Source organism: Alligator mississippiensis, chromosome 4, assembly GCF_030867095.1.
Source record: "Alligator mississippiensis isolate rAllMis1 chromosome 4, rAllMis1, whole genome shotgun sequence".
In the NCBI taxonomy this organism is placed as follows: Eukaryota; Metazoa; Chordata; order Crocodylia; family Alligatoridae; genus Alligator; species Alligator mississippiensis.
The window spans coordinates 95,470,652-95,486,417 of NC_081827.1; the positions used below are offsets into that span (position 1 = coordinate 95,470,652).

The following is a 15,766-nucleotide window of genomic DNA, read 5'->3' on the forward strand; positions in this document are numbered from 1 at the left end:
GTGGTTCTCTCCACTTGTTGTATATTGCCTTTTCCTGGGACTGGAAGCACCCCCTGTCACTTTGTTCTGTGGTTGTGCAGTCCCTACCACAACAGGGTCTTGATGACTAATACTCCTGGACTTCGTGGTAAAACAGTTAATAGTACTTAGATCTTCAGGCCAGCCAGCTTGTATATTGACTGTAAGCAGTACTAGGATTTAAACTGGTCAGGTTTGTGAGTGGTGAAGGTGTTCTGTTATCCTAGCACATCAGGTACTGCCAGTAATTTGCTAAGGATATTTTCCCTGTTTCAGGGTTTTATTTAATATTTTATATGAATTGCTTATTTCTGTGTTTGTGAAGCTATAGGGGTGATATTAGAAGTTCTGTCAGGCCAGGAGTCAAGCAAGCACTTGAGGGTTGGGGAAAATGTTTCTAAGTTTTTTGGAGAAAAACTGTTAAACTAATAGAGAAAAAGTCTGTCTTACCCTACACTCAGTCTGTTACTGGTTTTAGTGGAAAAAATTATGAACCAAAAAGTGAAAATGTTTGTACAATTCTGTTAAAGCATGTCTGGGGCCAAAGTCATTCAGCAGAATTAAGACCTGGTGTGGTGGAACACCTTTGGGGGTGCTTGCCACTTGGGGGCTCTCACAGGCTCTGAGGGGAGCCTGCTTTGGAGGAGCAGCAGGGGAAACCTCCCCCAGGAGTCATTTTAAGGTGGACGATGTGTCGCAGGGCACTGTTGGTGCCTACCACTTTAAGAGCGGAGCCAAGCAGCCAGCAGGTGCTTGATTGCAGCGGCCATTTTAGATCTCTGGCTGCCCATATAAACAGGGCAGTTTGCTGCTGGCAGCCAGGCTTCATGTATCATCCTGGAGGTAAGGGCAGGAGCTGTAGGGAATGGTCAGGAGGGTCCTGGTCCTGGGCATGACCTAAAACTGTACCCTGCCAGGAGTGGGTAGCTTGGTGGGGCGCTCAGTGGCAGGGGACCCCTGAGGAAATGCCAGGCCAGTTACCACCCCAGTGAAAGGCGGGTAAGAATGCCTTAACCTTAGCCCTCACCTTTGGGTGAGTCACGCAACATCAGAGGTAATGGGCCAGGCATGGCTGAGGCCATCTGAGCCCTGTGGGGTGGAGGACCCCGAGGAAAGGTAGTTGGGGCCAGGCATGGCTACGGTCACCTGAGCCCACTGGGGAGGGAAGTCCCATGGCCCTGAGTGAAGAGGGCGGTGTGGAGCCCCAAGTGAGGGAAGTAGGCCTAGGTATGTTTCTGGACGCCTAAGGCTGTAGCTTGGGCCAGAGGCCGAGTAAGGGGTCTCAGTCTGAGAGGTAGGGGCGAGCCCTGACTCCAGTAAGTCTTCCACCGCTGGGAGGCCGAGTGTAGTTTGAAAGCAAGATCTATGGTGGAGCACAACGACATGCTGCTCCAAGGGGGGGGTGAGAGTCCCCATGAGACCCCTGAGCGCCAGTTGTGGTGTGGGATAAGAATGCCCCGGTAAGGGGTGGCCCTAGAAAGGGGGCAGAGAGGAGGGACCCCAGTGGGGGAGAAGAACCAGAGGGCTGAGAGCCCAGAGTGTGTATAGAGTTGCCCCAGAAGGTGCCAGGGCAAGCTTAGACCTGGTCGGGTAATTGGCTGGCCACTACCCTGGGGAGGGTCACGGGAGAGGCCCAAAAGATGGTACGTCTGCCACCTAAGGTATGAACTAGCTAAACCTATGGCCTAAGGGGCCTGCTCCAAGAGGGAGCAAGGTAGCATAAGTTGTCGATATGAGGAAGAGACCCTGTGAGAGAGGGTGGAGTGTGTGAGGCCCGGGTGAAAGGAGGGCGGTATGAATGTGAGTGTCGGAGGCCTGACAACAAGGCCTAAGCTTGTTCTGGCTGTAGGCTGGGAGCACTGTCATCTGGATGCCATCTGCAAGAATGGGCAGCCTCCTGCCTTAATTAACAACTTAATTAATTACCAACAAGGCGTGGCGGGCAAGACAAATGGGCAGCATGCCCAAAGGCTAGTGGGGAAACTTGTACTGTGGCTAGTCAGGGAGCCCCACTTTGCCACACCTGAGTATAGTTAACAATACAACACCCTTTTAATTCTACATCATAATGTCAATAATGAATGCATTCAAATGTCCTAACGATTCAACTGCAGAACTTGGACCTATACCTCCTGGACCAACTGTGAAAAGGTTTCTCAATAATACAAGTTGATATATTTTGAAAGTGTCAGTATATATGATGATGATAATGATACTTTTAATATCATTTAACCTTTACATTTTACTTAAAATGTAACTGTACCCTCTGTTTGCATATTGACCATAATATTACCTGTTTTTGTAGACAAATTGCAGAAGCTGAAGTCTGCCTCAATGACTACTTATACTATGAAGCATTTTTAATGAAACTGTCTCCAAAAGAATGGCAAGATGAGCAAAATGCAAAAAAGAAGAAAGCAAGAGTAGAAAAATTACATAAACCACAGTGTATGCTTTTCCTTTTTAAGCATGTGTCTGAAAATGTTAAATATAATCTATATAAATGTGCACAACCAAATCAGGAAATTTAAAGATTAAGGGGTCAGATACTAATTTGTTTGACACTGATTGTTGCCAACAGTTGTGAGATTTGTGATACTAATCATGAGATTTATATTTCTTTAAGCCCCAGCTGCTTGTAATAATAGACAGAATGAGACTCTTCTCTTTCATTTTTTAAATGAAAAAAATGATAGAGAAAAGCTTAAACAAAACAAAGAAAGTGCACTATAAAAGCTCAGAATCCAGAAGGTAAATAAGAAGAACTTCACATTTATTATTTTTTTAACTCTTGTGATCCTGGGAGGCCTGACATAGGATTTTTGAATGTGTGGGGTTGATAGTTCTGGGAAAGTAATATGGCTGACAAAACCCTCCCAGTGTGGGGTTATGGCTAGGGGATGTTCCAAACTCAAGGCAGTGGCCAGCTGATTTTACATGCAAATTGCGGAGCCAGCAGCCATTTTTGCAGGTGGAGCATGGTGGGCCCCCCATGCCTCTGTCCAAGGGGCCCTGGTGACCTCACCCTTCGCCACTGATTGGCTGGAAGAACTGTCCATCATACGGCCCTGCCCCTTGCCACTGGTTGGCTGTGGGGGTTGTCCATCATGTAGCCCTGCCCCTTGCTGTTGATTGGTGGCAAGGGGCAGGGCTGTATGACACACTGCCCCTGCAGCCACTCAGCTCTGAGGGGTGGAAGCAGCAGCTATCCTGCCATGCCAGAGGCTGCAGCATTTTATTTTCAGGATTTTTTTTTTCAGCTAGCCCACCAAAAGCACAGAGCCCACACTTTTTCACAGAGCCTGCAGTTTTTTTCATGAAGCCTGCTTGAAATCATAATTTCTGTGAAAATCGTGAAATCACAATTTTGGTAGATCCCTAGTTATGGCCTTTGGAAACTTGCTATTTAATGTAACTCCACAGATATAACCCATATTTTTTTTTCTAGAAGCCTTCACTGCCAGCGTCATTTAGATCTTGTCTACATTCCATGTTTCACCTGGTTAATTAAAAATGTATTTTAAAGTAATTTAGGTATACCAGTGGACACTCCTGTATGGACAGTGAAAATGATGTAACTTTGGTTTAATCTTAATAATGAACCATTTGAAGACAAATCCATATACACAAGATTTAAATCACTGGCCAAAATCAAATTAACAAGTGGTTTTAGCTCATATACCCCATGCAAGCTTCTTGTACAGAGAAGGCTTACAGGTTAAAGACCATTCCCTGTGTTTTTATTCATGTTTCCCTGCAGTACTTAGAAGAGCTTTCGTTGCTTAGCCATGTCTCAGAAAAAAATCCTTTTAAGTCATTCTGTATTGGAATTCAATTCATATTCTGCACTTCTCTTGCCATAAATCAGGCCAGGGACTTCACTTCTGTTGCCCATCAGGACTTGTTTCTTTTGGGAAGTTATAGCTCTGTTTATCCTTTGAGCCAGATTGTGTACAGCAAGCCATAAAAATAAACATATTGGTGTTTAAGACAAACGTATGGGATACAACCCGAAAGAAGCAGCTGCAAGTGAAAATGGTCATCAGGAAAGAGGCCTTCTTGATAACAAAGATATGAAGTCTTTGCAGCAGGAAGAGGAGTCCTCTCCTCTAAGGGTGAAACTTGGACTCTGTTGGTGCATACAATACCTTCTGTGCTAATTAATGCCTGTGGTAGCATTTGCAACTGTGCATTGGAAGCAAGGTGCAGGGAGCGTAGATGAAGTCACCAGAGATATGAATGGAGACATGCTCTGTTCTCAGTTTTAGATAACCTGACATAGATTACAGACAGACCATTGAGTAGTCCACAGAACCGAGAGGCCCATGAGGCTAGTGACAGGCCACCAAAAGTTGTGCTGTGCAGCCAGGGGAGGTGGCTACCAAAAGTTGTGCAGCGTGGCCAGAGGAAGTGGCCTGCCACAGAATCCAGAGCCCTTGAGCCCTGGTGGACATGGACATATGTGGCAGGAGGGCGAGTGGGGGCTGACATAGCCTCAGTTGCCCTCCAGCCTCATCATCCATTGCTACTGCTATGGCCCTACCTCCTCAGGCACTGGCCTCATCACAGTGCACCCTATGGCAATGGCAACTATCATGGGGCATGTGAGAACTGGAGCAGTGCCATGTGCCCCATGCCAGAACAGATGCTGCCACCACTTCTGTATTCTCTTAAATGTAAAAAACATCTTTTTTTTCATATCTGATAGATTCATATTGAATAAATATACTGGGGAAAATATACCTTCTTAATGTAAGAAGTGTGTAGCTGATAACATTACAAGGCTCAGGATAAGAGTATACCATTTACTTTATTAAAAGATATAGGTTGATAATATTATTATAGTTTGCCTCCTAATTAACATGGAAATGTATTCTTTTATCTTTTCATCCCTTGAAGGTGGGCCATTGCCTTCAAAGAAGCTGTCAGGATCAAATTTGGCACTACCTGAATTCCAATCAATATTGACTAATAGGAAAATGTCATCACCCAGGTACAGTATCAAATAAAATTGGCTTCCTCCATTCTCAGTTTGCCTTCTTTATCTGCCAGTGTACAATAGAAATAAAACAGATCCAGTAAGCAAGCAAATCCTAACTATGCCATTTGCAGTTATACCAGTTACCTACTTACTGCTGCAAAGGAGACTGTTGATAATTTCTTCCAACTCCTCCTTCCCCCCCACAAAGGTTTTCTAGAAGTACCAAAGGCCAAAGCTGAAAAGTGTTTCATGGGTCCTTTCTGTCTTTTGCTTGTTAACACTTTCTGTGATGAGAAATGTCTCTTTTCTCTTATCCTTTCTGCCTTTTTTTTGTCCTAAGTTACGTGCTGGGATACAATGTGGGAGTCTCCCAATGAATCAAATATTCGAGGCTGTGTTTGAGCTATTGAACTGAAATAATTTTTTTCGTTTGTTCATGCAGGATGCATCTGCACGTGAAATTAATTTGACGCAATAAAGTCTGGCACTGTACACACTGGAGTTTATTGTTTCTGGGCACAGTGTTTACACATGCATCCGGGACCACAGTATGTTGAGCATGGGCAGAGCAGCCCCAGCTGGCAGGGAGCCCTGGTAGTCAGCCTGCCAGCCAGGGTTGCTCTGACACAGCTCAACATGCTGCAGAGGCGTCTGGGACACAAGGGTGCTACAGTGCAGGGCTAGCACTGTTGTGCTCCAACCAACCCAGTCAGCGTCTACACAGGCATTGCTGCACAGTAAATAATGCCACCGTATTTACAAGTACTAACCTCTGGCGGCATTTATTAGTTTCCGGCGGCATTGACATGGAGACTTTACTGTGGAGCTAATTAGTCAGCTCTGCAGTGAACATCTCACGTAGACGCATCCAGAGTCACTAATAACTGTACATAAACTGTTTCTTGTTGAAATGCTTAGGCAGCTGCCATTATTAGACTAGGCAAGGCAGAAACAATATTCCTTCAGTTAGTACAGAGTCCTGAAGAGTCCATGAAAGTGCTCATAACTTCCACTGAAGTCAGGAGGCTCTGAAGAGTCACCTCATAGGACTGGCATTTTACTTTTGATAATTGAGAATTAAATCTTTTAACCTTTCTTGTCTATCAGGTATGACAATGAAAAAAACTTTACAGATTATGAATGTTTCTTGGACGACTTAAACTGTGATATGGTAATGAAACTACACTTCCTAATTTACACTTTGTTCTCTGGAAAAATGAGATATTTTGTTTGCTTTTAAAAATGTGATGATTATTATACAAAAACTACAGATTCCATGATTGATGGAATGTATATTGTCACCCCATTGGCCAGATTCTCAGCTGTGCTGTGGCTGCTTTGTACGACTCTGGTACAGGGGTGGGGAATTATTTGGGCTGGCAAGCCACTTTAATAAGTTTTGGTGACCTGGTGAGGGTCTTCCCTCTCCCCCTGCCATAGCTGCGACCAGTGTGGAAGCCTGAACCCACCTGTAGGTTTAGCAGCACTCCCCGCCCCCCCATGGCTGGAGCCTGCCCACAGTTTTAATGCGCCCTGCTCTCCCCCCTCCTCCCACCCAGTCTGGACTCAGCAACTGTCGGGCACATCCACAGCTGCCCAAATATGGCTGGCAATTTCCAGGTCAGGGGTCCAGGAGTGGGGGGCGGGGCAGACAAGACAGGGGGCAGGAGTGGGGTGTGCTACAGGTGTGGGCTGCAACCAGCGCAGAAGCCTGAACTCGACCGCAGCTGTAGCACACCCTGCAGCTGCTGCTGTGACTCAGAAGCTGCTGGCCACATTTGAGCAGTTGGGAGTTGCAGATGCAGCTGGAAGCTGCAGGGTCTGGTCTGGAGCTGGGGTGGGCAGCTGCAGGCAGGCTCATGCTTCCGCTTCCATGGCGATGGCAGCCCCATTCCAGAGAGAAAGAGAGCAACCACCCAGCACACCAGAAGCAGCCCTAGCTGCCTGGTACCATGTGGCAGCTGAAGCCGCTGCCCATCCACGGGCTGGATCCATTAATTTGGTGGGCACCTGCCCATGAGCCAGATCCAATCAGTTGGTGAGCCGGATCTGGCCCAGGGGCCATATTTTGCCCACCCCTGCTCTTAAAGCTCAAAGTGGCTATAAACTATGCTTAACTAACTCCTGGGTGCCCATCCATGATGATATTTTTTGTGACATTAAGTTCTATAAAAATAAGTGTGGAACAAATTTGAAGTTACATAGCACATGCAGCTCATCTTTCAATAGGTGCTTCACAGCTTTCTGTCCTCTGTCTTAGGAACCAGAGATATATTTCAGTGATCCAAAACAGTTACTGGAGATCTTCACAGATCTAGAGGAACAAAATCTTGCATTGATTCGCGATACCGAAGACCTAGCAGAAATACGGGATGATATCAAACAAACAACAAAATCTATAAAACTAAAAATGTAAGGTTTTTACAGCAGAGAGTTCAGAAGATGTATAAGAACCTCTTCATCATTGGTATTTTGATTACGTAATAAGAAACGCAGGTTCCATATATACCTTTGTCATTTGGAGGTTGATAGTGGGAAGCCTAGTGAGCAAGTAGCCCCTTGTTCTATATATCCCTTTGGCAGGTGATCTATAATCCCTTATTTTAGCATGTTGAATAGATGGGCACAAGGAACCACTATTCCTGCTACCATTCCTTCACCTGTCCTGTGCTAGTGTGCATATATCAATGGACAGAGGGAGAAGAGAGGAGGTGGGGCCATGCCTTCATCCTCTTTTTCACACCAACATCCCCCTGGGGCAGGGTGGTTGATTTTAGAGCTCTCTGTACATGTCAGTATGGAAGCTTGTTTTTCCCCTACTTAAATTACCATTGTCAGCTAAATTAGAGAATATTCTTCACTTTCTGCCCCAAAGGGTTGCAAGACATGTTGTAAAACAGCTACTTGATCTTTCCAAATGCAGGTTGCTGAACGTTTAAAGAAGATGAAGTAACCTGTATATAATGTGTGTGCATTTTGGTATGAACAATACTTTCTGAACTGAATGTGATATTATTTCACAAATATGACATAAGGTTTAAAGCCTTCTGACACACACTGCACTTAAATTGAGTTAATATGTTTTCATAAAAACACAATCTAACACAATCTAACTTTGTGGAGCTCGAAAAACTTTCCTTACCTTGACAATTTCTAAAAAGTTTGTAGATGACTGAAAGAACATTTTAATCTGCTGAATGGTGCTTACTGATTGGTGCACAAAAAAACTAAACCACCAATGAAATGACTGAGATATACATCTTTTTTCTGCCACAGAGATGAAAAAGTAAATATTCTACTAGCACAAAAAGAAACTCTAGAAGCTGCCTGCCTCAGAGAAGAGGAAAAAAGTGCTGAGCTGGCTCTTAGGGCCAAGATGTTTTCTTTTGGGGAGTTTAATCCAGAAGTCCAGGTAATAGCTTTGCAAAACATGCTTCTTATTGAGAGAACAAATCATACAATTATTTTTTAAATGTTTGCTCTTAGCAAAGGGGGAAGAGGAAGAAAATCTGAAAAGGGAGAGGGAACTACAGGACTGGGTAGTTTCTTGAGTCTTGAACTAAAAATTAGTACAAAAGTGGGCATGTCTACATGTGCCCCGAAAGTGCTGTTGTTACTGCACCATCCTTTTGGAAGTACTAAATGATGACACAGTAACAGTCCATACTGCGCAGTGCACACCATGCATGATTATTTTTGGCCGCTACATTGCGGTAGCAACATGCTATAACAAGGGAGCGTATTATTTAACAAGACACATGGCAAAAAAACTCCCTATCATTGAGATGTCAACCTTATAACAACTGAGTGTTTATATTGTCCGTTGCTGCTGTCCGTGCATTTCAGAAATGCACTTGTATTCAGATAAAATTCATGTTTTGTTCTATAGCCACTTACAGATTGATTTGTTTTTAATTGAAGGACAAGACATTGCATATGCTCAGGAAAAAGATTGAAGAAGTATACAGAGTTAGTTCTGGAGAGATGGAGACAACACACATTAGTGCAATTGAAATGCTGAGACAAATAGAAAATAGGGTTGAGGAGCTGTGTGATATAATAGAGACCATTCCAAAAGAAACTATTGAAGCAATTGAGAAAACTAAGAGAAAGGAAAGAAGACAAAGGTAAGAGGAATGCCCAATATACTTTAAATAAATAGACCCTTTCTTGGTTTTTGTTCTGAGCATTCTTTGCTAGGAATTGGAGCATTTAATTAATGGAGTGACTCTCAACGAGGGTACCACAGCACCCCGGGATGCCCTGAGATTCTTTTAATGATGGTTTTAGGGTATGATACTTGACAGCACCATTAGCACTGCTAGGTGTAAACACATGATTCACAAGATAAACCCAGAGATTTCAAATAGGAATCCATAGTGTTAAAAGCCACTGTTGTGGTCTTTCTGAGCTCTCTGCAACAGAAGAACTACTTTGTTCTTTTCCTGTAGTCAAAAACATGAGTGAAAATTAAGAGTTGGCATCTTCTGAGAGTGTCTTAAGTCTAACAAGGGTGCACTTTAAGACCTGGGGCCAAGCAGTCAGCAGGTGCTTAATTGTGGTGGCCATTTTAGAGCTTACTTAATTGCGGCGGCCATTTTAGAGCTTGTCCCCTTGCTCCCTTGCATTGGCTGCCTCACCGTGCATTGCAGCATAGGCAAGATGGCAGGCTGTGTAGAGCTGCTGCGTCAGGTCCATACACAGAAGGGTGGGGAGCTAGAGGATAGATGTTATGCCAGGTATGGGCCCAACACATGATTGCACTGTTTATGGAGCAGAATGGAAGGTAGAGTGGGATCCTGAGAGTCACCATCTTCCCTCCAGTCTCCTGCATTTTAAATGGGAACATCATCCTATGAATAAGAAGTTTGGAAAGGTTTGGTGCCAAATTATGGTTCTCAGTGGATTCATTGCTAGTCCTCAGTCCATAATAGGGACAAACGTTCTCATTTCCTTCTGTGCCTTCTGCTCCTTTTGTCTTCTTCACAGTTCCAGCTCTGTGTGTTTTATGCTATAGCCTCTATACTTAGATCAGTATCCATGGTCCCCTTCTATGAGATCATCCCTCTCCTTCAGGAATTCTTTCTTCCTCCATGTCCTTGCCAACACTATTTTCTTACTCTTTCTTGAACTGAACCCCTGCACATGCTTGTTTTTCTTGTTCGTTTACAACTGGCAGATTTGTGGATCAGGAAATATCTTGCTGTGAAAACATACCACTATTGTGTGATATTTAATAACCAAACTGCAGAAGGATGATTCTATATGCCTCGTTAGGTGATGTTTATTCACTAAAAACTAATGGTATGCTTTCCCCTCCTAGCACCACTTTTTCCTCCCAGCTGGCAGTTTTGAGAAGTATAGGTATGGCATAAACCATTTATATGGCAGGACTGTCTGTTGTTGCAGATGTGAATACTTTGAGGATGGGTGTGGGAAGGAAAAAAATTATATTAAGTAAAAAGGAAAGGTAACACAGAACAGTTGACTTATCCCATATCAACTGTTCTGAAGTAACTGTCATGTGTCTGCTATTACTGTTTGCTAGAGGTAACTAAACCAAGAAAATTTACCTGAGTGAAATGACTGCCAAATTAATTCAGTTGCAATTTCACATGTAGATGCACTCACTGTGTCCAAAATCCTGGAGTTTGTTTTAGGATCTCATGCTTAGCTGACAGACCTTAAGAAAGCATTTCTAAGGCAGCCTATGTTACAATGACTGCAGAACTGCATATGCTAATGTGCATATGTTATTATACCTAATCCTTTCATTTCTTTATGTTTCCTCTCAGGACCACCCTTTTTAGTTATGGTGCTTACCCAAATCTAAGACAACCATGGCTTTAAGATGAGTCCCCCAATAATTCAATTCTGTCCATGGAAAATTTATAGATTGGTTATGATTTTCCATGGACAGAATCTAATTATTGGAGGGTTGTCTTAAATTCACCCTCTCTCCCTCATCACTGCACCAGAGAAAGCAGTGGCAGGGGGGTAGGGGAGGTAGTTGGGGGGCATGAGGTAGGGCAAGTAGTGGAGGCAGCAGTAGGAGACGGGCTCTGGGGAAGGTAGTGGTAGGGAGCAAGCGTGGGGGAGGGCAGGCAGCTTGCTCCCTTCTGCCTGTACATCCCCCCACCCCGCTGCCTCTTGCCCCTCCTTCTGATGATTTTTCCTCTTCATCTCTCTCCCCTGTATCCTCTGCTCCCCTGCCTGCCCCCCCCCAAATTCCCCATTGCTGCTTACCCTTGGCTCTGGTATGGCTCCTACCAGGGACACAGAGCACAGTCCCAGCCTGGCTCTGCAGCAGCCACCTGCCCCCCACCTCTCATACTCAATTTCCATGTTAAATGGATCTTGTCTTGGACTCGAATAAATACGCTAAGCCTTGCAGCTTCCCAACATATTGTGCTGTTTATAACACTTTTGCTCTAATAGAAGCTCCTCTGTTGCAAACACACAGAGGATATGGGAGACCTAGTTATTCACCCTTTCCTTGGAAGGACAGGCACATATAAGCAGTCTCAGCTGTGTGTGAAGGCAGGGACACTGCCAGAATTACATCCTGGATGTAATTGGTGTTATAGTCCCTTAGCATCCAGTAGTGGGTCATCCATTTTACTGTTAGTAAATGGATAACTGCATGTGATTTAGTGTCCCATCCAGTCATAGAATGATAAAAACAATCAGGATAGTTGCTGGAACTTGTTCCAGCCCCGTTGAGTTAATTGGGAGCAGGGAGAAGATCTGAAGTCATGCATTATAGGCATAGAAGGTAAAAAGAAAAAGCCAGTCATGTGTTGTAGTTCTGTTCTTTAGCTTTATTAGGAATCTTTGGTTGGTTCTTTCATAGGTTTCATAGGCATTAGGGCTGGAAGGGACCTCGGAAGATCATCGAGTCCAGCCCCCCGCCCAAAGGGCAGGACGTCAGCTGGGGTCATAGGATCCCAGCAAGATAAGCATCCAGTTTCAATAATAGCTTGTTACCTGGAAGTGCTATATTTTGTGACTGTATACCATTAGAAACAAATGAATTGGATGTTTTTCCTTCCTGTTTGCTTTTATTATATTTCCTTTCATTAGCATGTAGTTTTCGGCACACTGTGTGATATGCCAATATTCCCAGTGTGGTCTTATTGTGCTGGAACTCCCTATGGGAGCAAATATGTTCCCAAACACCCTCCTCTGTCATTATAGTCCAAACCAGAGGTTACCATAGATCAGAAAAACACATCATTTAGTATGATCAGTCACTCATTTGGTTTTATCAAAAGCTATAAACTTTTAAGTATATTAAAAACTCTGGAAATATTTCTCTTAATTTTATGTTCTTATTCTATTAAAATACCTTAGTTGTATTTCTGAACTCTAAAGTGTTGTTGGTATCATTTTGTTCTCTACTTTTGGTGCAAATTTTGGTCTACACTTGCTATATTTATGTAGTGCAAAGTGTTTTGTTTTATATTGCAGGTCTTATATAATGAGAGCTCTGTGTGTGTGTGTTTATTTACATATAATCAGTGATATATTTTTTAGTAGTCTTTCAGTAAAAATTCAAGTTCCTTAGCCTTTCCAGTCAACACACCAGATGTATCTGTTGAAACAAGGTCATGTTTAAAAGTTTCAGTACTTCAGACTGTTTCTAAATGATCCCTTACAAAAACAACAAAGCCCGCAATCTGGCTGCTCTCCAGTGGCAGGGTGCAGGATGTCTGTTCTGGAGCACCAACAGTCCATTTTAAACCAGGGAGTGTCTGCCTCATTCAAAACATCAAACACAAAAACAGTTTGCCCTTTCCAAATAACAGCAGATATTTTCTGTTCTGCAGTGGTACGCTCTCCCCAGTTTTAAACTGCCAGAAGGCCTTTCTTTCAGGAAGATTTCCTCTCACAAATGAATGCTGCTCTCTTAAAGATGTACCACTGCTGGACACTTAAGCGCTTCTAGCACAGGAGGAAGGGACTGAGAGGAAACATGCCCATTGCTACAAATCAGCAGGAGGTTTCCTCTCTGCAAGGCAGGGATATTTTCTTTTCCCTATCAGAGGGCCTGAGCAGATTGTGCAACCTCCTCTGAAGCTCTGATCCTGCAGGCAGCAAACCCCAGGAATATGTTGCATGCAAGAGTATTTGCAAGGCCAGAGCCTAAAATGTAGGGCTTGACCATTGCTCTCCAATGCACCACCTGCTATGCAGTTAGTAAACGTAAATTGTTTTTTTTCCTAGCACTATTTAAGGATTCTACTGCATTGTGGAAAAGTTACCATCTGCTCGTTTGTAGATGAAAACTTACGCTCTTCTTTTTGCATTAAACTGCAGTCTACAGTCTAGTAGGGTAAATAGTTGTACTATGCTGCCCTCTTACAGGATTCATCAGCACATGAACTTCTTAAATAAAACACTAAACACGTTCAGCAGCATACTGTTGTTGTGCACTAGTTAAAAGGGAAGAATAAGAATTTTATGAAGCCTGTTTGCTTTTTCCTTGCACAGTACATTTGGTGAGTTTTGTTTTATAGTCTACTGACTGTCCAGTGCAGAGGGTAAAGGCATACAGTGCCAAAATGTAAGCCTAAAAGAGGTGCTCTAATTCAGCCGCAAGAGGGGTTCTTTCTTCTTTCCTTGCTTTTAGTTAAGAGAAATGTTAGAAAAGCTTTTGAGCACCAGAAGGTCACTGAGGTGACTTGAAGGGTATTTTGTGTCCTAGAGCTTGTGTAACAACTCTCCCAACGGTATAGTTGATCTAAGAAACATAAGATGTTACTAAGTAAATCTTGCTTCTCACATAGTCTATGATACTACTATTACTAACCATCATGGCTATGATACTACTGTTATTTACTTGCAGTGTCAGATTAATCAGACAAATTGGTATTAGGGGAAATTCACATCTGGTTCATTTCTCTTTTGCAAAAAGTTGGTAAGGTCCTCACTGGTGTGGCAATGCTTTATTTCCAAAAGCAGCTCTTCCTGCAGCCTACTTACCAGCATATTGTAACATTAACTCCGTTTAGAATTTGGAGGGGAAGAAGAGCCACACACAGAGCCATAAAGTCACGTCCTACGATAGGTAATGGCAACCCATCTAAGTGCTGCTGAGGCCGTACAGTTTTAGCTTGAGAGAAAGGTACAAAATGGTATGGCTATAGATACTAAAAATACTGCTGCAAAGAAAAAAAGGCAAAAAAAGAAAATGATTGATGTGGAAATAATGCATCACTTACCAGCTTTCCCCAGGCCCTGCTCATGATAGCTTTTCTTTCCCTCTATCCTGCAAGTTTGCCAGAACTAAGCTGTCTCCATCAGTTCCTGAATGGATCCTGTCTCTGTGAGACCTGAAACAGCACTGTTCCCATAGTAAAACTATGTAAGCCTCAATTACAAAAATTCTAATCTACAACTTCCTTCCAATCTCTTCTCTTTAAGTCAGTTTGCCAACAACTCAGCATAGTAACTTCCTTGCACAAAGATGACAGCTCTCCATTTTAAAACCACTGTATTTATTGCCTCCAAAATTAGAGACAAAAAAGTATGTATTAAAGTTGCAAGACTTTTTTTTTTTTTTAGTTACTAAGGAGTATCTTTTTGCCCTTCTGTAGGTTGCGTGAAGAAAAAGCAAAGGAAGCAAAGAAAATTCAGGAAGAACGTCTGAAGTGTTCTCTGCAAAGAGCAATAGCAGAACCCAAGAAAAAGGTTAGTGCATTTTTCTCATTTTAAGGTATCTTCCTTAGGAAAATTTCTGCACTAGTATGCTTCTAAAGGTAAATATATGTATTTGGTGAAAGTTCAATTGTAAAGGATTCCCTTCTTACATTCTTGCAACTTTTGACTTTGGAAAAAGCCTTTTCGCTTCTTGGTGTTATACCTCTACTGTTTACTAAGCTAGCACACTAGAGAAGAATGAGCTTTTAAGGTTGAGTCACACCAATGGAAGTCTCAGCAGTTATGGGCTCAATCCCCATCTTTGCCACACACTTCCTAAATAACATCAGGCGTATCATGTAAGCTCACCGTTCCCCTTCTGAGAACTAGGGACAACTCATTTCTTCCCTCCCACTTGTTACCTCTCTGATCTCTCTAAACCAAGTTATTTTTGTTGTTTTAAGATAATTTCTTACCATGTTTGGACAGCTCTTGGCCAAAGAAGCTGTGCTGTGATCTCAGTTTGTGCCTCTAAAATGGCTTGCAGTATTTCTGTTATTACCACTAATTTATAGACCTCGGGCTCACATATCTCCTAACTGCAAAATGATTGTAAAGCACTTCAGTATGCAAGTAGCCAATTAAGGGACTAACTGAAAACACATAGCCTTTATTTTGAATAGGGACAAATAAGATGTTCCAGTAAAATTGTACTTTAAGGTGTTCATGGGGAAACTAGGATATTTACTTGGGCTGTGTATAATCCAATTCAATGTTCTTTTCAGAGGACACATTACCAGACAGATATCATCATAGAACTACACAGTTTAATAGGCTGATGCTTGAACTATCTACATACCTTCAACACGACTGAAATATATCAAATATGTAGTATTATCTGTTTAGTATTTTCTGGATGCTAGTATTACAGGTAGTCCTTGGACTTATGACACAGTTGGTTCCTGAAAACCGTGTCTTAAGTTGAAACTTAACTCGGAACTGATTTTTCCCATAGGAACAATGTTATAAATGGGGGATTGGTTCTTGAACCAAGGCCCAATACCCTATTTTCAATCGTATTGACATAAAAAAATCACATAAAATCACCACGTAAAAATGGCATTG

At 42.8% G+C, this 15,766-nt stretch overlaps 1 protein-coding gene across 2 annotated transcripts in view; it reads left to right on the plus strand.

The window, feature by feature from the left end:
- The window catches only part of CCDC38 (coiled-coil domain containing 38), a 42,920-nt gene that overhangs the window by 19,148 nt on the left and 8,006 nt on the right, over positions 1 to 15,766 (plus strand). For both annotated transcript variants that reach the window (XM_059726348.1, XM_059726349.1), the window contains 7 exons: positions 2,324 to 2,466; positions 4,918 to 5,011; positions 6,107 to 6,170; positions 7,260 to 7,411; positions 8,276 to 8,411; positions 8,921 to 9,126; positions 14,599 to 14,692. In XM_059726348.1, coding sequence (XP_059582331.1) covers positions 2,324 to 2,466; positions 4,918 to 5,011; positions 6,107 to 6,170; positions 7,260 to 7,411; positions 8,276 to 8,411; positions 8,921 to 9,126; positions 14,599 to 14,692 — 889 coding nt within the window. The remainder of the gene's footprint in view (positions 1 to 2,323; positions 2,467 to 4,917; positions 5,012 to 6,106; positions 6,171 to 7,259; positions 7,412 to 8,275; positions 8,412 to 8,920; positions 9,127 to 14,598; positions 14,693 to 15,766) is intronic.